General features: G+C 37.6%; 2 protein-coding genes across 6 annotated transcripts in view; one reads left to right on the top strand and one right to left on the bottom strand.

The window, feature by feature from the left end:
* Positions 1-16,324, bottom strand: part of slka (STE20-like kinase a) — a 29,032-nt gene extending 12,708 nt beyond the window's left edge. For all 4 annotated transcript variants that reach the window (XM_028469366.1, XM_028469367.1, XM_028469368.1 and 1 more), the window contains exons 1-10: positions 15,710-16,324; positions 10,945-11,109; positions 7,469-7,517; positions 6,792-6,941; positions 5,456-5,528; positions 5,008-5,202; positions 4,789-4,870; positions 4,002-4,133; positions 1,801-2,961; positions 977-1,107 (exon numbers count right to left, since the gene is read on the bottom strand). In XM_028469366.1, the coding sequence (XP_028325167.1) occupies positions 977-1,107; positions 1,801-2,961; positions 4,002-4,133; positions 4,789-4,870; positions 5,008-5,202; positions 5,456-5,528; positions 6,792-6,941; positions 7,469-7,517; positions 10,945-11,109; positions 15,710-15,859 (2,288 nt within the window). In that variant the 5' untranslated portion in view covers positions 15,860-16,324. The remainder of the gene's footprint in view (positions 1-976; positions 1,108-1,800; positions 2,962-4,001; positions 4,134-4,788; positions 4,871-5,007; positions 5,203-5,455; positions 5,529-6,791; positions 6,942-7,468; positions 7,518-10,944; positions 11,110-15,709) is intronic.
* A 2,427-nt stretch (positions 16,325-18,751) lies between these two features.
* LOC114476599 (SH3 and PX domain-containing protein 2A-like) overlaps positions 18,752-19,336 on the top strand; it is a 56,629-nt gene continuing 56,044 nt past the window's right edge. For both annotated transcript variants that reach the window (XM_028468344.1, XM_028468343.1), the window contains exons 1-2: positions 18,752-18,831; positions 18,879-19,074. In XM_028468344.1, coding sequence (XP_028324145.1) covers positions 19,003-19,074 — 72 coding nt within the window. In that variant the 5' untranslated portion in view covers positions 18,752-18,831; positions 18,879-19,002. The remainder of the gene's footprint in view (positions 18,832-18,878; positions 19,075-19,336) is intronic.

Below are 19,336 nucleotides of genomic sequence, written 5' to 3'. Positions count from 1 at the left end.
TGTCACTGAGTCACTGCCCTCTAAGGGTTCAATGCTGGCTATTACAAATGAATTTTGCCATTGGTTGAGACAGATTATAAGGCGTCATTCTGACCACCGTGTGTCACTAACTGTCACTGTTGGTCCCGCCCCTCCAATAAAAGCTGGGAGCAGGAATGGTTTCCTCCAATCACAGTCCACAGTGAGCTTTGATTGACAGCTCCATGTGAAGCTGTGTTCTGCTGGGGTAATAAAGTCTGTGCTTCTATACAGACACATCATGTGTGTATTCCCGTCTGTCACTGTGTGTGTGTGTGAACGTTCGTGTACTTTTTGTCGCTCTGTGTGCGTCTTCCTGGTTTATGTGTGTGTGTGTGTGTGAGGTGGTGTTCCGGGGCTCATAACTGGAGAGCAGGGGCTATTTGCCAGTGAGTGCTATAATATCTGTAGGGCTGTGTGTGTGTGGGTGAGCTTCACGTCAGTATTGTGTTTGCACAGCTGAGTTGTGTCACTACAATCACAGCCACTCACTGTGCAGTGCTGTGACTGGGCGTGTATTAGCTGCTCCACGAGCCCCGCCCATAATTGAGGCATTTTTCGAATTCCCCCTAGTGGCAGCTCAGCAGACACCAGGGGTTTAATTACTCTTTAAATATTTTATAACACAAATAATCCAGTTAAGCTTAGGTAATATTTTCTCAAAGCATTTCTCTCTCATTTCTTTGATTGCTATTATTTTAAAAATATTTGACACAGAATCTATATATGAACCTGACAGAGAATCATCATCAGGCATCTTTTCATAGCACCACGTGTGACATTAGCAATGCAGAAACTGGCAGATACACATTACAGCATCAGGAGGCAACCATCTGGCGTTGGTAACAACCCGTGAGAAATGTGGAAGGAATAGAAACTATTTAAGGCAGGCGTGTAAAATGGGCCACAGTCCACATTTAGACAGACTACGTGTCATGTAGATTTGATTGGGGCGTACCTCAGGAACCTCATTTCTTCATTTTTGGTGTCGTTATCCGTCACTATCTTTGATGTTGTGACGCTGACCTCCACACCATCCACCAAGAACTTTCTTGTCTTCTTCAATGTCTTCTTTTGACTTTTTAACTCCTGCAACAAACACAAAACACTTTGAACTGTCCTGGGCAGTAGGGCTTCTCCATTATAGAATAAAATAATAATCATAATTATTTTAGTCACAATTGAAATCACAATTATTCAAACAATTATTTGTCAACCAAAAAAGTTATTTATTTTTTGTGCAAAATAATGTAAAAATATATTCTTTAAACATGAATAAAATCCTTCAAACACTAAAATCAAGTATGATCACTTTTGGACAAAACAAAACACTTCTGATGTGTCTTTGCTCTAGGTCTTCATCATCAAACCCAAAGTGTTACTTCCCATTTAAGAGAATTTGACTTTTTTCCAAGCATTTTTGCTGCGTTTCTCTTGCCGTGTTTCAAGACCACTCGCAACAACTTTCCCAGTGTTAGCCTGCAAGCTAGCTTTAGCTTTGAGAGTAGCGGGGCGGAGGAGCTTGCATGTACGTGCATTAAACACCGCAAAGTTAGAAATAATAATCTGTGTGTGCCAAGATTTATTCTTTGTAGTTTGTTTTATATAGAACCCCCCCCCCCCCAAAAAAAAAACACTCCAACTTTTTTTTTTTTCAACAATCGTTTTTTCTCAATTATGTTATTTTTGTAATCGGCGAGTGTAACGATTGAAATCGTAATCGAAGTTTTGATTAATTGCAAAGCCTTACTTGGCAGGTAAATGAGGTTGTGAGTACGATACCTGTATGGAGACTGATCCGCCATCCCTGCTCTTTGACAGAAAGCTGGAGATGGACAGGTTGAGGTCGAGGCTGCTGCTATCTGCGGCCGAGCTACTTCCAGAATCCGAGTCTTTCTCCACATCAGCTTTGACCACCACAGGACTTCCTGGTTCCACCTTTGTGTCGGAGTTGGTTTCACTTTCTGGGACAGAGACGGTGTCCTGGGAGGTGGTTTCATCAGCACAAGGAGGTTCCTCCTCATTCTCCCTCACAGAGACATCTGTGGAGGGGAAGTTGGATTCTGAAGACTCAGAAGCATCTCCAGCTTTATCGATAACCACAAAGTCACTGAGAGCTTCTTTCTCGGGTTCAGACTCCTCTGTATCTGCTTTAGTTTCATTCTGTTGCTCTGTCTCTTCATCCTCAGGCTTCTCCTGAGGTTCAATGTCCAAGACCTTGGTTTTTGGCTCAACGTCTACAGAAGAATCTTCTTCACTCGTCTTCGTTTCCACTGGATTGACTTCGTTTTCTGTGTCTCCATTTAAAAGGACATCGTTTGGCACATCATCGTCCGTCTCTTTCTCAGTGACTTCATGTTCAGTGTTTTCTTTGCTTTCCTCTTCTGTTGGAACTTCTTCAGCTGGTAGGATTTCTGCTATAACTTCATTCTGCTGAGGTTCTGCTGCGCCCTCGTCTTCTTGTTTCTCTTCATGTGGTTCTTCTTCCTCCTTTTCTTCTTCAAAAGCTTCTTGTTCAGGTTTATCTTCTTTAATCTCCTCTCCTTCTGCTGTTTCTAGCTCATCATTTGCAAGTTGAGGAATCTCTGTATCTTCAAGTCCTTCAGGCTGTGATAGTCCATACTCTTCAGGAATATTTTCCATTTGATCAGCTTCTGGTTTGGAATCTTGTGCGATATGGACCTTGCCTTGCTCTTTAAGTCCAGCATCTAGATGTTCATGAGAATCATCGGACACCTCATTGAGTTTCTCTTCTTCGGCTTTGTCGACCTCACTTGTTCCGAGTCCTTCATCTGAGAGTTTATCGCTGGCTGCTTCCTCAGCAGGTTCGTCCTCCTTCTTTTCTGTGAGAGACTCCAACGCGGAGGGAAGTGGTTGGACTTTGTCGTCCTCCGAGCTCGTCACGCTAGCGTCTGATGGTGCTCGCTTGTGCCCAGGAACGGCCTGATTTAAACACAATAAATATTATGATGCAATCTTGAAATTTAGTGAAAAAATGGACTGAAACAGAACAAGATCAGGGTTCTTCCAGAGTTTTAGGAGTAGAAATCATTTCTAACACTCATTAACTAACAGTTGAATGGATAGTTGTCACTGAGTTATACATTGCTTGTTGAATATTTTCTACCAGTTTGTAATAGATTTATAACTGTGCCCTATAGATAGCCAATAGATAACTTACAAGCTGTTAGTTAACAATTTATCATATACATATTAACTGTGTGTTAATGATTTATAACTATAAAGTTGCAACTATTCCTCATTTACCAATTACTAACTAAATAGCATCCGAATAACGTATATAAAGTTTTAACCGATACTTAACAAGTCATTAGTAAGTAGTTAACTAATAGCTTATTCATGATCTATTACTAATTTACAAGGCGTTAGCATTTACATACAGTTAACATGTAATTTATAAATAGCTAACAGCTTGTAAATTATCTATTGGCTATCTATAAGCACAGTTATAAATCCTTAACTGTTAAATACATGTCATTCAACAAGTAATTTATAACTCAATAACTAACAGTTTATTAATGATCTATTAACTATTTATAACAGATATTTATTATAAAGTGTTACCAAATAATTTATTGAGCTTCTACAAAACAAAAGATTTTCTGAGACATCAATAAGTCTCAACAAATAATCCATGTATTATCAGTGCAATAAATAAAAAAAAACTAACAAGTCAATTTGCCCACGATGCAAAAAAGAAGATGTGTATAAAGTATAAAGAAAATTCGAAAGATACAAAGTAAGAAATTAAAAAAAAAAAACAGTATAAAAATACCAGACCTGGCACATTTTGTCACTTTATGCACTAATCCTGGCCAGTGGCTACTCTGTATTTGTTACAGTATCACAAACCACTGACCTCAAGATTGTCTTGACGAAAAAAAAAGATTGACTGGGCTTTGTGAAATCAATACCACATTAGTATAAAATTATTAGCTTGGGAAACCAACAGGACAGCGTACCACAGGAGTGTCGGGCTCTTCCTCCTCCTCCTCTTCTTTGCTGTCCTCGATTTCCTCTGTGACTTCAGCTTTGGCCTCCGCTATGAGCTCTCTGAGAGGACGGCTGTCCCTCACACTGGTGGCAAAAGGATGCTGCGAAAGGGAAAACGGCGCCGGAGCCACAAAGTCGACATCGTTTTATGCATTTTATTTAAAAATACAAATATATGTTTTTCTAATGTTCTTATTAGCACAGAACAAAAGATTCTCAGTAAGAAACCCTAAAACACATGTCAAACTCAAGGTCCGGGGGCAAAATCCGGCCCTTTGGTGCATCCAATTTGGCCCGAAAAGAAAACATGTTTCATTGTGTAAATGAAACTCAAGTTTTCCAGGTGCTTATATCACATGATGGCAGTCATTTTTTATGTTAAACTGTTAAAAAGAAGAAAAAAAAAATCCTCAAATTATCTATTTATTTCCTTAAATAAATAGAAAATTGGTCACAAATCTAGGAATTTTAAAGTAAATAACCTGTTGAGACTGATTTCTGTCACTTATTGCTTGGATATTGTCAGTTTCTTACATATTTTCTATTTGATGTATACGTACAGGTGCAAACTAGGGCACAATAATTACTTGTTTTCCCCGTACAAAATCCACTTGTGGCCCACTTGAGACCAAACTGCTCCGTATTTGGCCCCTGAACTAAAATTTGTTTGACACCCCTGTAAAATATATCTAATCATTGTCCTTATTTCTTTCTATGTGGGTGGGCTAAAAATAAAAAAAGCATCAGTCTACCCACCTGCAGAAGCTGCGTTGCATTCCACCTGTTGTCCACATTCTTGTCTAGTGCTTTCCTCAGAAAGTCATTAAACTCTGGCGACCTATAATTATAATTATTGCACAAAAACAGATTGAATATGAAAAAAAATGCTTTAGGAATTAATCAAGCTTTTAATACAGTAAACGCTCAACATTTCCCATCGGCACCTCTTCAGCTATCAACAGCACACTATCTCACCAGCGAGACGGGTGCATGAGTGTGGGCGGCTCGGACTTGGCTATTTTCAGGAGCACTCTCATGGGATTCATCTCGTGGTTGGGAGGTTCGATCTGTGCCAGCTCGATGAGGGTCACCCCCAGGGACCAGATGTCAGCCTTGTAGTCGTACGGACGGTCTTTGGACGTTTCGCACATCACCACCTCTGGTGCCATCCTGTCAAATTCACACGGTTCAGAAATTGCATTGTGCTGCAAATGAATATGCTTATCCCATTGTGTGCACGGGCAAGCTTTAATGTGAAAATGTCAAAATTGGAGACTTATTCTTAATTGTTAAGCCTCTTTTTTTTTTTTTTTTTACCAAATCCCACACAGAGACTTCTTTGTGACACCAACGTGATAAATCATCACCCACTTTAAGAGACGTTTATTAGGCAAGGGGGTTGTATAATGACAGTTTGACTCACCAATATGGAGTGCCGATGAAAGAATCTCTTCTTTGTAGCGTCTTAGTATTTTTAGCCGAAACCCCAAAGTCAGCTGAAATTAGAAATAAAAAGAAAAAGTAGAGATTTAAAACCAGATAAAGAGTGTTAATAATAAGTGCACAGTCAAAGTAACTAAAAAACCCCCCAAGCTAAGTTATATTCTAGTCTGCTTTCTTTATCTCACATCTTACGGAGGTCCATCTTTACATCTCTAACAGACTTGATAATTATTGTTTGTGCATCATCAGTGAGCCTGCAGCTATGGAAGCTGAGGCAAACATATTAATACAAATCATCATCACCACATTAGCAACTGGGAGCCATATATCAATATAAATAAATACAAAAAGCACAATGCTTTTTTCCCTGCAACTTTAAATGAAGAATCAAAGGCAAACACTGATTTATCAGCGATAAATGACTTTAAATGTTGCAGGAACATGATTGGAGAATGTAGCATTAGCTTGAATAACGCAGAAACGTCATTGTAAAAAGCAAAAAAACAAAACAGTGAATAGCCTGCCTGAAGGACACTAAATTGTGTTATGTTTACTCATCTTTATTCTAATGTTGTACTGAACCATTTTTCTCACATAGACGCAGCAACTTGGACACCTCAATACAGATGTATGCAATCATAATGCATATTTTAAGCAAGTAAGTAAGAATGTAGTAACTGAAAATCAAACTTCACCAGCGTTTTTCAACCTCGGGTCGCCTGAAATGTCTAGTAATTGATTTGAGAAAAAAAAAAAAAAACATTACTGATTAAATCTTTTTATTATTCAATTATTTTCAGAATTAAAACACAACGTAACCTTAAACAACTGTTTCCCATACTTTCACTTTCTCGAATATGAATCTAGTTCAAATAAAAGGCAGTGTAAAAATATCTGAGATGGCTCTATCTGTAACAAACGTCATCAAAATCTAATTCTAGGAAGGAAAAAAAAATGTCTCTTTGACATAGAAATGAGGTCACAATCCAAAAAAAGTGGGGAAAAACTGGTCTAGACTTTGAGGAAATGAATAGAACTGCTGTTTATGTTCTTTTAGGCTCCATAATACTAACTTGTTTTGTTTTCTTTCAAACCCTGTAATCAAACACAAGGTTATTATGGTTTTGAATTGTGTACTTGTTGGGCAAAATTGTCAGGAGTGCTTAGTAATTCCCAAAAAGGGAAAAAGAATGTATTCAGTTACCCAAAGGAAGGTTTAGATCAATTTTAGACTTTAGATTGAAGGAAAAAAATAATCATCCAGCTGGAAAATCTGGAGACGCAAAACAGATTTTCTTTCTTTTTTTTTTTCTTACCTAGTTTAACATCTCCTTCCAAGGAAAGGAGAATGTTTCCAGCTTTCAGGTCTCTGTGGATAAACTTGTTCTCATGTAGGTAAACCAGGGCCTCCAACGTCTGCTTACACACTACACGGATCTGGGGTTCCGTCAGGGGACGCTCCAGTTCTGTGAAGAAACAAACAGAAAACTCCTCTTTATCCAATTATATGTTGCTTTTCACGATAAAAAAAGAGAGATTCTGGAATATGTGACTGTATTAAAATACTGAAACGGACCTCGCCCTAACACCACCCAGTACAGTATATGTGTATGACAGGACAAAATGTGTGTGAGTCAGTACAAAAATATGTGTGGACACCCGTTATTTAAGTGAATGAATCATTATTATCCTCTTTGTTGTGCTCATTTAGGAGAAACACTGGTTCAGATGTGCATGGGGTTTTTTCATGCTTCATTACAAGACCAAACTGTAAGAAAAAGAACCAACTGCTGCTTGAAACTGGAGCTTTAATAATTACACAGTTGGAAGAACATGCCTAATGTGGAGGAGGGGAAAAAAAAAAATCACTGTGGAAGTTTCAGGATGAAATAAAAAAAAAAGAGCTGGCACTGAGAACGCAGCAAAGAAACAGCCCCAGAAGTTTATAGTGAGTTTTGTCCTCCGCCTCTTTTTCAGCGAATGAGGTGCTTACCCAACATGATGGCATCGACTGCACCACCCGCACAGAACTCAATAAGAATCTGCAATCAACAAACAAAAAATGTATCACTCAGTATTCAGGGGAACCCTGATTTTAAAGGGATCCTCGACTGTTTTTAGAAATGTGGCCTAAAACATTTTAAATGTCCTTGTTAGAAAGATCTATGCCCAACAAAACGCATTATTTTGCACGACATTAGTTTTATTAACTTTTAAAAATGGGACTACTTTACCGCTTTAGAGCCTGTGTTCCACAATCTTGGATTCGCGTGACTGATCAATGATGACGTCACAAGCCCCATTAGTCTGTAAACATCCCATTGTTTTTATTGGGGTGAAGCATTCAGCCTGCTTTTTAGATCATTCAGCAGCTTTTTTGTAGAGGTGTCCCAATCCGATATTGATATCGGATATCGGTCCGATATCAGCCAGAAAACGAATATCGGATTTTATTGCACTGCATCTAAAATCACCCATATAAGCTCTCCGATAAAATGTTCCGCTCCAGCACTTCTGTCCATAGGTGACTGTGGTTCACACTCCAACAAAGTAACCTAGTGTTGCTGACTATTGTTCTCTGTTTGACTAACATCACTTGATCAAACCTTTTCTAACATTCCACACTACAAAATAAGGAATAAAAATATGTATGATTCATGCTGATATCGTATCCGATCAATATCGGTATCGGCCGATACACAAGGCTACAATATTGGTATCACATCGGAAGTGTTCAAAATGCCAATTTGTGCTGCTTTTGGTTGCTCTAAATAATCAGGAAAAGTTAAAGATATCGATGTAACCCTCTTTTGTTTACCGAAAGAGAATAAAAACAGTTGTGACTCGAAAAAAAAATCTGCGACCACAGGGGGCGACAGTTCCGACTCTGCGGTTTGTAGTAGACAGTGAAGCAGAGAAGAAGAACTCTCCTAAGGGGCCTTAACTCCCCTTAAACACTTCTATTCTCAGGGTTTGTGTGTCTTCAGCAATCCGTAATTATTCGATTAACTTCAGCCATCAGAGCATCGGCCGCACACTGTTTAAGGTGGAGTTAAGCCCCCTTAGGAGAGCTCTTCTTCTCCGTTTTATTGTCGCCCTCTGCGGTCACAGATTTTTTTTTCTTTTTCGGTTTTTACCCTCTTTGGGTAAACAAAAAAGAATTTCATTAACATTTTTAACTTTTCCTGATTATTTAGAGCAACCAAAAGCAGCAAAAAATTGGCATTTTGACTGAAAAAGCTGCTGAAATGATCAAAAAAGCAGGCTGAGTTGTTGTTTCACTAAAAACAAAAAACAATGGGATGTTTACAGGCAAATGGGGGGGGGGGGGGGGGGGGGGGGGGTGACGTCATCAATCACGTGATTTCAAGATGGTGTAACAGGCTCTAAAGTAGTCATATTTTTAAAAGTTAATAAAGCGAAAATATGGTGCAAAATAATGTGTTTTGTTAGGTATAGATTGTCTAATAAGTACATTTCTAAGTACGTTTTAGGCCACTTTTGTAAAAACAGTGGCGGATCCCTTTAACTTCTGTCATTGTGTTTATTTAAACAAGGACTCAGCGTTTCCCAAAGCAGTTGCATCACAAAACCGTTATTAAACGGCATCAGCATTACTATTCTATCCCTTATCGATTCTGCTGAGCGGCTCCTAAAGAGCCCAATCAATCACACACTTAACTCTGTTTCAGAGCATCCTCTGCAGACTCGGCCTGTTTTGTTTTACGTCTCAGGAAGAACTCTATAATTTGGGGAGTGCTGGAGTGAAATGTTCAGAGTGCAGAAAGTAGGTTGTGGTTGTTGGCTGTGTTAATGCAAGAGTTGAGTGTAAAATGGAGGTTTACATGTGACTCACATCCTGTCTGTTTCACCACAAAGTCTGATGAAAAAAGGCTGTTGCTTCGTTTGGTGAAATTGAGCACAAACAGTAAGCACTGTATAACAAATGGGAAATAATCAAATCTCATAATTAAGTTTTATTCAAGTCTTAGGAGAGAACAGACATCACAGTTTTCTTATTTTAACTCGATCTCTTTAAAAACCAGAGCAGAAACTAGTGAAACCAAAGCAGCAACTTGCATTTTGTTCAGGCATCCACAGTTGATTAATAGATCCTATAAAACAGGGGTTCTAAATCTTGGGATCAGGACCCAATTTGGGGTCGCGAGATGCTTTTAAGAAACCAAGAATTTTTTTTCAACAATTTGAGCCCATTTTTGCTTCTTTTTGCCCTTTTTCTACAACTACACCAAAACTTGCCTTATTTTAACCTATTTTCATCACCTTTTCTTGCCATATTTTTGCTTCTTTTAATGCATTTTTAGAACATTTCTCCCACTTCTCCATCAAATTTCAATGCCTTTACTGTACACTTTCGGCACTTATAAACCCTTTCCACCACGTTTCCTACCTAATGTTGCATATGTTGACCCATTATTGTCACTTTTAACCTCTTTTCACCATGTTTCATGCTTATTTTGCCAATTTAACCACATTCACAATTTGTCTTGCCCATTATTTGCCAGTTTAAACTAATTGTCCTTACTTTTATATTTACATTACCCCAACCCCACCTCCCCCCAATTCTGCCACTTTTAAGTCAATATTGATACTCTGAACCGTCATTTTTAGCACTTTTTTTTGTCTGTTTTTGGCCACTCTAATTAGCAAATTTTAACCTATTTCTGTGGTTTTTAAAATCCCATTTCTTTTATTCCCCCTTATAGATGACCCTGTCTCCACATGACTGTTATTCAAAGTTCATGTCTGTGTTCAACCACCTTCAACTGCTGAATTAAATATAACAGCAATCGCTCCTTCAAAAAAACAAAAAGCATATATATTATTGGATTATAGTTTGAAGCCGTGTTGTAATACACTTAAATCACCTGTTACTGTGCCCTTAGTATGAACACTGCAACTCTCATTAACAAGCACCACCCTCTATTCAATGACTCCAATCAAAAGAAGAAAAAGCTGATATTCCTGTTCTGCAATACAATGCACGATGCCACATGACACCTTCTTTTCATCTTTTAGATTGAGACGCATATTCATTATTTACACGTTTATTCCTCAATAAGAAAAGTAAATATTTAATCCTACAACATGAGAGTCGACATATTATACATTAACACAATAGAGGCTGCTGCACATTGATCAAACAGCTTAAAGACAAAGGTCAGGAGGGTGATCTGAATGTGGCTCTGAATTATTCAAAAGCTACTTTCTCCAGCCACCAAATCCATTCCATTATCTTCCCATAGTTGTGGCTGGTCAACAAGGGACGGCCACACGACACCAACTGCCCAGACCTAATTGCTCCGTGCCTCTGCACTTAGAGTGAGATCTACAAATGGATCATGATACTGAAGGTGAAACAGCTTCATCGGGTCACCGTCGTACATTTTTGGCTTCAAATAAGGCAATACATTAACATCACTCTCAGTCAAACGTTAGCGCACTTACCCATAGCTTGCCTTCAAAATAAAAAGCATCCAGCAGTTTGACGATGTGATGGTGGTTGCAGGAGGCCAGGATGTCGATCTCCACCATATAATCTTCAAGTTCATCCTCTGTCTTTGTGTCAATAACTTTAGCAGCAGCGAGGGTCCCGTTCTGCTTATTCTGTGCCTGAAAGCAAAACCGAAAAAAAGCACAATCTTAAATATTACACGTGATTATAAATGGATAAAACTGACAAAAGATTGTGTTGCCACTCAGGTTTGTTGGAGGTACTCCATTGGAAGTACAGTAGGTACATTAAAACTCATTGAAGGAAAGCAAATGTTGCACAATTTTTTGAATCTCTAAATAAATATATATTGTAAGTGTTAATATCCAGCTCTTTTTAATGCCATTCATTCAATAAAAATACAGAAAAATCAATGATAGGCATGAAATATTTTGTTTAATTATGCAGATTTTTTTTTTCAAAATTCCATTCCAATTTTTTTCCCAAATTTTGTGTTTTTCAGAAATATTAATATTTTTTTCCAGAAAATATGAGTTGTTATCTCCTGTGAGGAAACAAAATAAATACTAATGAACGGTCCCCCCATTGCCTCACAATGATGTCGTTTCATCCACATTCTGTCAATGTCTGCTTTCATCGGTCGTTTCCGTGATTCCGTTCGCAATTCTGTTTACGTGGAAATTATAGGACCCTATCTAACGTTCCACGCTAAAAAAAAAGTAATAAAACTGTGCAGGATTTGTGCTGATATTGTATCGAGCCAATATGGTTATTGGCCAACACGCAAGGCTGCAATATCAGTATTGTATCAGATGTGAAATGGCGAAAAAGTTGTATCGGGACACCCCTAGATATAGGTCAGTAGGTGACTTTAAGGCAAAGTCGTGACATGAGAATACATCAGACAATACAGTTAGCAGAATGAATCAAAGATTGGATTGTTTACCTACCGACACGGAACGTTACGTAAGCTGTGCAGAAAGTCTTTAGTTTTATCATACTGATGTAATGCTGCAATAGTGATCAATCATACACAGCTTCCAATATGAGTTATGAAAAAAGAGGGTACATTGTCACATACAAATGTTCCAGAAGAGAAAAAACACCAATGCAATCTTCAATACCTGAACTAACTCCTCTGCACCAGTATCATTTGATTTTTGTCAGCCTCTCCCAATATTTGCTTTTCGTTCTCTTAGGAGAACAGTTTCTACCACAGCGCCTGTGAAACAAGCAGCTGAGCAGTTATTTTGAGGCTGTCCATGGAGCTAATGTTTATGGATACCGACACAATCTCAGGGAGTTAGGGAAAATGCAAAGGGAGGGAGCGAAGAAGGGTGTCGGGCTGACACAGCCCCTCTGACCTGACACACACTCTCCTGCTTTCTCGGCCTTTGTAGTGGCGGATGCCTGTCGAGCACCGGGCATCATTAGCACAAAATGTAAATTCACCAATACTATCAGGATAGGGAGGCCTGCAGTGACTCATCATCTTAGCGAATGAAGAATCCAAGGACAGCCTGCGGTGTTTGAAAACGTTGAACATAACATTACGCACTGTGAGCTGGCCGTGTTTACTTTGAGGAGCTGGAGACGAGTCATTTCTGTGATCTTGAAAAGAAGTGCATGAACACAACAGGGAAGAACACTGTGACCGGTTTGATTGTGAAGAAAGGGAAGGTTGTTAAATCCCACAGCGCTCCACCTGCAGAATGACTTTCACTTTAAAATAGCAACGTGAAATGACTCACATAATAACTCCTCTGCTAATTGGAAAGCTTAACACCAGCAGTATGAATAATAACACGTTAAATCTTCGGGCGCCGCCTCCTTCTACCTCATTTGTGAAATAACACTGATTCACAAGACTAGCAATCTGTTCCACCACCGCACCCAAAACAAGCAGCCATCAGAAGCCTGTGAAATAACTGATGAGCGGCGTAGCGAGGACGACTGATAGCGAATGAGAGCAGATGAAGACGAAGGTGTCACCACACCCCTACATGTGTGGGAACACAGGGAGTCACCACTGCCACACTGCCTGACCAGGGTTGATTGTCTAACCTACAGCTTTATGTCATTATTTTCAGCTTTTGGAGCAGTGTGAAAAACAGCAAGCCAAATTGTAGATGAATTAATGAAGATTTATGGGTAATTTGCTGCTTTATTTGATCACAGCGGTTCCAGCAGGAAGTGCTGCAAACACAGAGATTACTGTAAAAAGGAAGTCAGTGCATGAAGTCATTGAGTTTCGTGTAAACTATCAGTTCATTGAATAAAATAAAGGTTTACCACATCTTTTTATATATATATATATATATATATATATATATATATTAGGGAATTATCACTTGAGCTACAGGTACGGTGTGTTCTAACAAACTAAAAAAAATACCATGCTTTACATTAACAGTGATGGCAAGGGGTGGGTACCTCACGATACGATACGTGATACAAAACGCACAATAACGATTATCTCACGATATGACGATACTTCGATTATCGATATATTGGTCAGAAATCAATCTACGATAATCTATGACATAAGAAAAAAAAATAGATTAAGTGAAAAAATTAAATTTGTATTTCATATCTCTGAAAGACAATAAATTGAAAAAGTGTCCTATGAACAGTGACACTATTTTAGTGCAACATTTCTGTAAATAAGGGTCTTATAGAGCAATATTCCAGTAAACAAAATATTGGTTCCTTCAACAAACAGTGTCAAAATTTCTGTGAAGACGTACCAGCACATTTTAGTGAAAAAGCAAAAAAGGTTTGGGAATTTTGTTTTTCAAAAAAAACAATACTTAGCGCGAGCATATCGATAATCGATAGTGCGAAAAAATATTGCAATATATCGCCGTTTCGAGATATTGTCACACTCCTAGTGATGCCATAGAATGAGTGATCACTAGTAGTTCTTATATATTAAAGTAGAAAAGAAAGTTTATTAGTGTATATTCATTTTTCACATGAGGTTTATTCTTCTAACATTGTGGTATCAAGAACAACAAAAGTCTGGAAAACAGCCGTAACACTTTCTATAACTGTTGCTCTTTAATGCAGTTGACACGTCTAGAGGCTGCCTTTTCCTTTATTGATTATTAAATACCTCATCAATAACTGCTTATTCAGTGCTTGCAATTAGGCGAGCAGAAAGGTTACTGATTTTAATATTATTGACATCATCTTAGTTTTTGAAATGTAGGGAATTAGAATCAGAACTAGCTTTAACCAATCACACTCATTGATGGATTCAAAGGTGAAGTCTTGGTGGATTTCTTGAAGGTATTCTGGTTAATATCTCACATAAACAAAAACATTAGTGATGTGTTATACATGTGTATTTTAATGATTAATGCAGATTACAAGAAAGTACACATATTAGTGTAAACAGGTGTCACATAAGACTTAAGGATGTCCTGATCAGATATTGATATCGGATGCCGCTTCGATATCAGCAAAAAATGAAATAATAAAATAATTTTTTTTTTTTTAAAAATCAGCCTGCATCTAAAATCTGATATTTTCATCAGATTTATTTATGCTATTTATCAAGCTCTTTAATTTAATTCATTCAATTGTAGTATATTCTTAAGTTTAATATTAAAATATACGTAGCCCATTGATTAATAATGAATGGATTATTTTTTCCTTATGCCTACTGTTGCTGACTATTGTTCCATGTTTGAGTAACATCACAAATAATAATAATAATAATAAAGGACGCAATCTCAGTGTCATATTAGAAGTGAAAAAGTTGTATAGGGACTTTCCCACTAATTAATCAGTAGAGAATTTTAAGTTTTTACACAATAAAGTACATTTATGGAAAAACAAATAAATAAAATGATAGCGTTGCAGTGCAGACTTTTAAAAAACGCCTAATTTTGTTCTTAGCCGTTTCCATTACTGACAAAATTTGTCATAATCGTAGTAACTGGATCTGCGGATGTCAGTTAGATTTTTCGGAAATTTTAAGAAAATAAAAATGGTTTAAAATTCTATATTATCGAAAGTCTTCAACTACCAACAAAATAGCTACAGAAGGAAATAAATGGCATACTGTTCTGATGTTAACCACAAACTGTGTGTGAAATATTGACTAAATATGCAGTCATATGGGGGTTTCCATGTCAAAATAGGCAAACTTCAACTTCAACTTCAAGCCAAATCCACAACATAGATCGGATCCGTACGAAACTCGACATTTTGGTAGAGGTCACAACCCAACATCAATCCACCAAATTTGGATGAAATCAAAACTGGCGCGGTGGTGAGACAAGCACATTACGCTTATGTAAAAAAGCTCTGTAAATGTATCTATAGTCCTGGGAGCTATGGCTACGTTAACATACTTCCAGAAACTTTCCATAAATTACTAGACATTTCAGGGGACCTCATTTGAATTCCAGGCGACCACACATGGGGTCACGACCCCATGGTTGAAAAACCCTGCATATGCAGCGATGGGGGGTTCATGACTTAAGGTTAAATGTCTGAAGGGGAACGGAACTGTAAAAAGTTAGCTAACCACAGGTCTAACACTATGAGTAAATGTACACTGAATAAAGGTTGGTTGACTTCAGCGTTGTTTATTTTCATCCTGTCACGCAAGTGAAGCACTTTAATGTCGCTTTTTGACCAAAATGGTGACTAAATAAACCCTTGTTATGAACAGCTTGGTAGGTTTTGCACGGTATTGTTGTGTCATCCCTGCAGTCCCACAGTAAACACAGGCGTGGATGAACTTACCTTGTACACTTTACCAAAGGCTCCGTCACCCAGCTCCCCGATAATGTCCCAGATCTCCTCTGGGTTTACGTCTCTGTGCACGTGCTCGTACTGCTTCTTCTTCTTATCTGGTCCCAACTTAAAGATCTTCCTGAAATTGAAGAAAGACATCTTCTGTCCGACGTAAAGCAGCAGCAGCAGCAGCAGTTAAGGCTGTAGCGGTGGATGCGGTCTCTGCTCTTCGGCTACTTCCGCCACGGAGCACGTAGCGGTTCGTCGCGACTCGGAACTCCAGCGGTTATTGGAATGAAAAGACCGAGCGGATGTAGGAATGGATGCCACAGCCATCCAGTGTGACAACTGTCCAGTATAACTTCCCTCCACCACCGCCACCACCACCACAGTTAACCATCTGTCACATCGCAGCTAGCAGCACTCAGGCGGAGGGATAAGGAAGGAAGAGTTCTTCTCCCCAAATAAAAGCCGGGGCCGTGTTTGATCTCCAATCTCTCAAAATTACACACAATCAAAAATCTAGAGCCTATCATTTACACCAATAAGACCATTGAGGCGATCAACGCAGGAAACACAGACCTTATGCCTCAGTGGTTGACCGCTAAGAAGTTAGCGGACTAACATTGAATTAGTGAAGAACAGTAAGACTTCCGGTAAATTATTTCAAAATAAAACAATTAGTTCAACTAAATCTAACGTGGGTGTGGCGATAAGTGCTACTTCATCTCACTCCTGTCGAGCAGTGTATTTATGTTTATCTACAGTATTTTTGTTAATGCATATCATGCACATTAGCCATGTAGGCAAAAGGCAAAAATGGTATATATATATATATATACATACAACGAAAGCGTTCCTGTCTGTATTAAATTGCTCGAAATAAAAATTAAATTAAATTTGAAAAAAAAAAATAAATAAATCAAATACATCAATTAATTAACCAATAATCAATGATTGGTCAGAGATACGTGATTTTTCTTTTTTCCAATGGGACAAAAAAAAACTTTAAAATGAGAGGAACGCGAAAGGCTGCTGCCATAATAAAGCCTTAAACAACAACAACAACAACAACAACAACAACAACAACAACAACAACAACAACAACAACAACAACAACAACAACAACAACAACAACAACAACAATAATTATAATAATAATAATAATAGGTGGACAACCTGTCTCACGGCAATAATTTGTCTATATTGTTGTTTCAACAGCATTTGACAATGATTGTAGTGGAAATAAAGTTTAGTAATAGGACTTATTATTATTATTATTATTATTGTTGTTGTTGTTGTTGTTGTTGTTGTTGTTGTTGTTGTTGTTGTTGTTGTTGTTGTTATAAAACGAAAACGCACAATTCTTTCTGTGTGGGTAAATCTGTTCCACAACTAAACTAATATGATTTACATATTTGTTTATTTGCAATAATAAAACACACATAGCAGTCCGTCATTGATATTGCTGTTAAAGCTCACCCTATTTAATGTTTTTTTTCTTCTTCACACCTTATCGAGCCTAGCGTTTTTACCGACTACTTCCGCTTGAAGGTGGTGTAAGAGCTGGTAACTTGACGCGGTGGCTGAGTAGCGGTGTCTGTTTCCTGATCTCCTTTAACAGGACGTGCTCGTGCTCCGCTCACTGGTTCTACCACGCATGGCAGCATCGTCACATGGGAGAACAATGGTGGACCAGCCTTTACTTTCCTCCTAGTTTAGAGTGAACTGACTTTAGCTGAGGTGATTAGTAAAGATGTGTTTATTGAGTCACTGCTCATAGGGACTAGATTTATATTAATGAGACTAATTATCTTGACGATTTCCTTTCAAATGCCAGTAACCATTTATTAATTCGTTCAACTTAAAAAAAAAAAAAATGTCTATATTCAAGTTTCATTTTTAATTACCTGATTATTAAATGTGTCACCCTAAAAAGATAAAGCATTTATAAAATGTAGCCTCCAAACAATCAATAAAATGTAATATCTGTGTACATCGGTATCGATTTTTCCACCGATATCGAAAAACTCATAAGCGCTGTTGTTTGAGACAACATATTTAGAATGAATATGGCACATTTTAGTTGAATAAGTATTATTTTTCTTAATTGTGGAATACATCCAGGGACATCACAGTAACCCTATAACCTGTTGTTTCCATGGAAATATATATTATGTGACCGAAAATTAGATGTGGACAATATTTCTTTACAACCCTAATTTTGCAGAGTTGGTTTGTATAATTTCTACAATCCATCATTGTATAATAATAATAATAATAATAATAATAATAATAATAATAATAATAATGGATAGCATACATGTTGGATTAAATCTATCTTTGACAATGAATCATATTCTTATACAGTTTTCTGAATTGCCACCATCATTTTTAAAAATGTTTTATCTATGTGAAATGTTTGTTTTAGTATCATAATTATATTTGTAGTAATTTAAGTTATTTTTTTAGTCACTTATATTGTTTTTTTTCTCTTGCAATACATTATTTGAGTTGTATGATGCTTTTTTTCCTCTCTTGTACAAGATTAATTATTATTATTGCTTTGTAGCTCCATCAGTGTGGGATATTGGCAGTTTTCTTCACTTGAATGTAAAGATCTTCTCCACTAGGAGGAAGCAAAGGCATTCATTTATTGTTGCATTGATAGGTGGTCGGGAAACTTGAAAATGAGCCAATTTATCTCAACTAAACCATGAAATACGCAACTTAGTTATTTTGGAAGTTGTTTTCCTCATGCATGTTTTGACAAATAAAGTTTGAATTTGAAAAAAATTCACTGCAGAATAATCGTACAAATGTGCATACTTTAAAAATAAAATAAACTGTATTTTTTTTCACAAGTTTTTATTTATCAAAAATATTAGAAGAATATTTTAAGTTAATATACTGATTATTTCCATATTCACTAAAATAAAAATAAAAAAATAAAAAATACATTGTTATTTCCTTGGATTGGACGATGCCCGCTTGCAGTGTTGAACTGTGGGATTGAGGCGGACCGCCCCCTTCATGCTGCTCCTCGTGCAGAGGGAGGGGATCTCGCGCTCAGCCACTTTTATTGCGATGTCATGTTTCGAAAGGACCCCAGAAGCTCTCAAATCCAAACTATTTCCCCCCCCCCGCTCCATATTTTATTCTCCCTAGCGTTGGTTTCCCACTTCATTGAGCGCAGAGGGAAATCCCCCTTGTGTGCTTCGGACACTCGTGTTTTAATGGGTGAACATCTTGGCTTCTGCAGTTTGTAGGAGAACTTGGTGGAAACTTGTCGTTGTGTCAACATGCAGCTTCGCACGGTGCTTGACGTCAATGTTATGGACGTGGAGAAGAGGAGAAGTCCATCCAAACACTATGTAAGTCACACATCTTCTCTTCAGCTTTTTTTTTTTATTATTATTTTTTTTAATTTTTTTTAAATCCACTTCAACACGCCATAGAGAGTCTGTCTTTAACCACTTTGTCTTTTCTCAACCTTCTCTACTGTCATTTTACAGATATATAGTCATCCATAATCCTATAATACTGAGAATGACAATGTGGATACTAAATGATTTGATCACAACAATGTAAATTTAGTGTTTAAAGAACAATTGCTGATGCAAAATACCAATTTCT

The sequence above is a fragment of the Gouania willdenowi genome, chromosome 15 (genome assembly GCF_900634775.1).
Source record: "Gouania willdenowi chromosome 15, fGouWil2.1, whole genome shotgun sequence".
Classification (NCBI taxonomy): domain Eukaryota; kingdom Metazoa; phylum Chordata; class Actinopteri; order Blenniiformes; family Gobiesocidae; genus Gouania; species Gouania willdenowi.
Note: the sequence above shows the minus strand (reverse complement) of the source record. Positions and strands in the feature narration are given on the sequence as shown.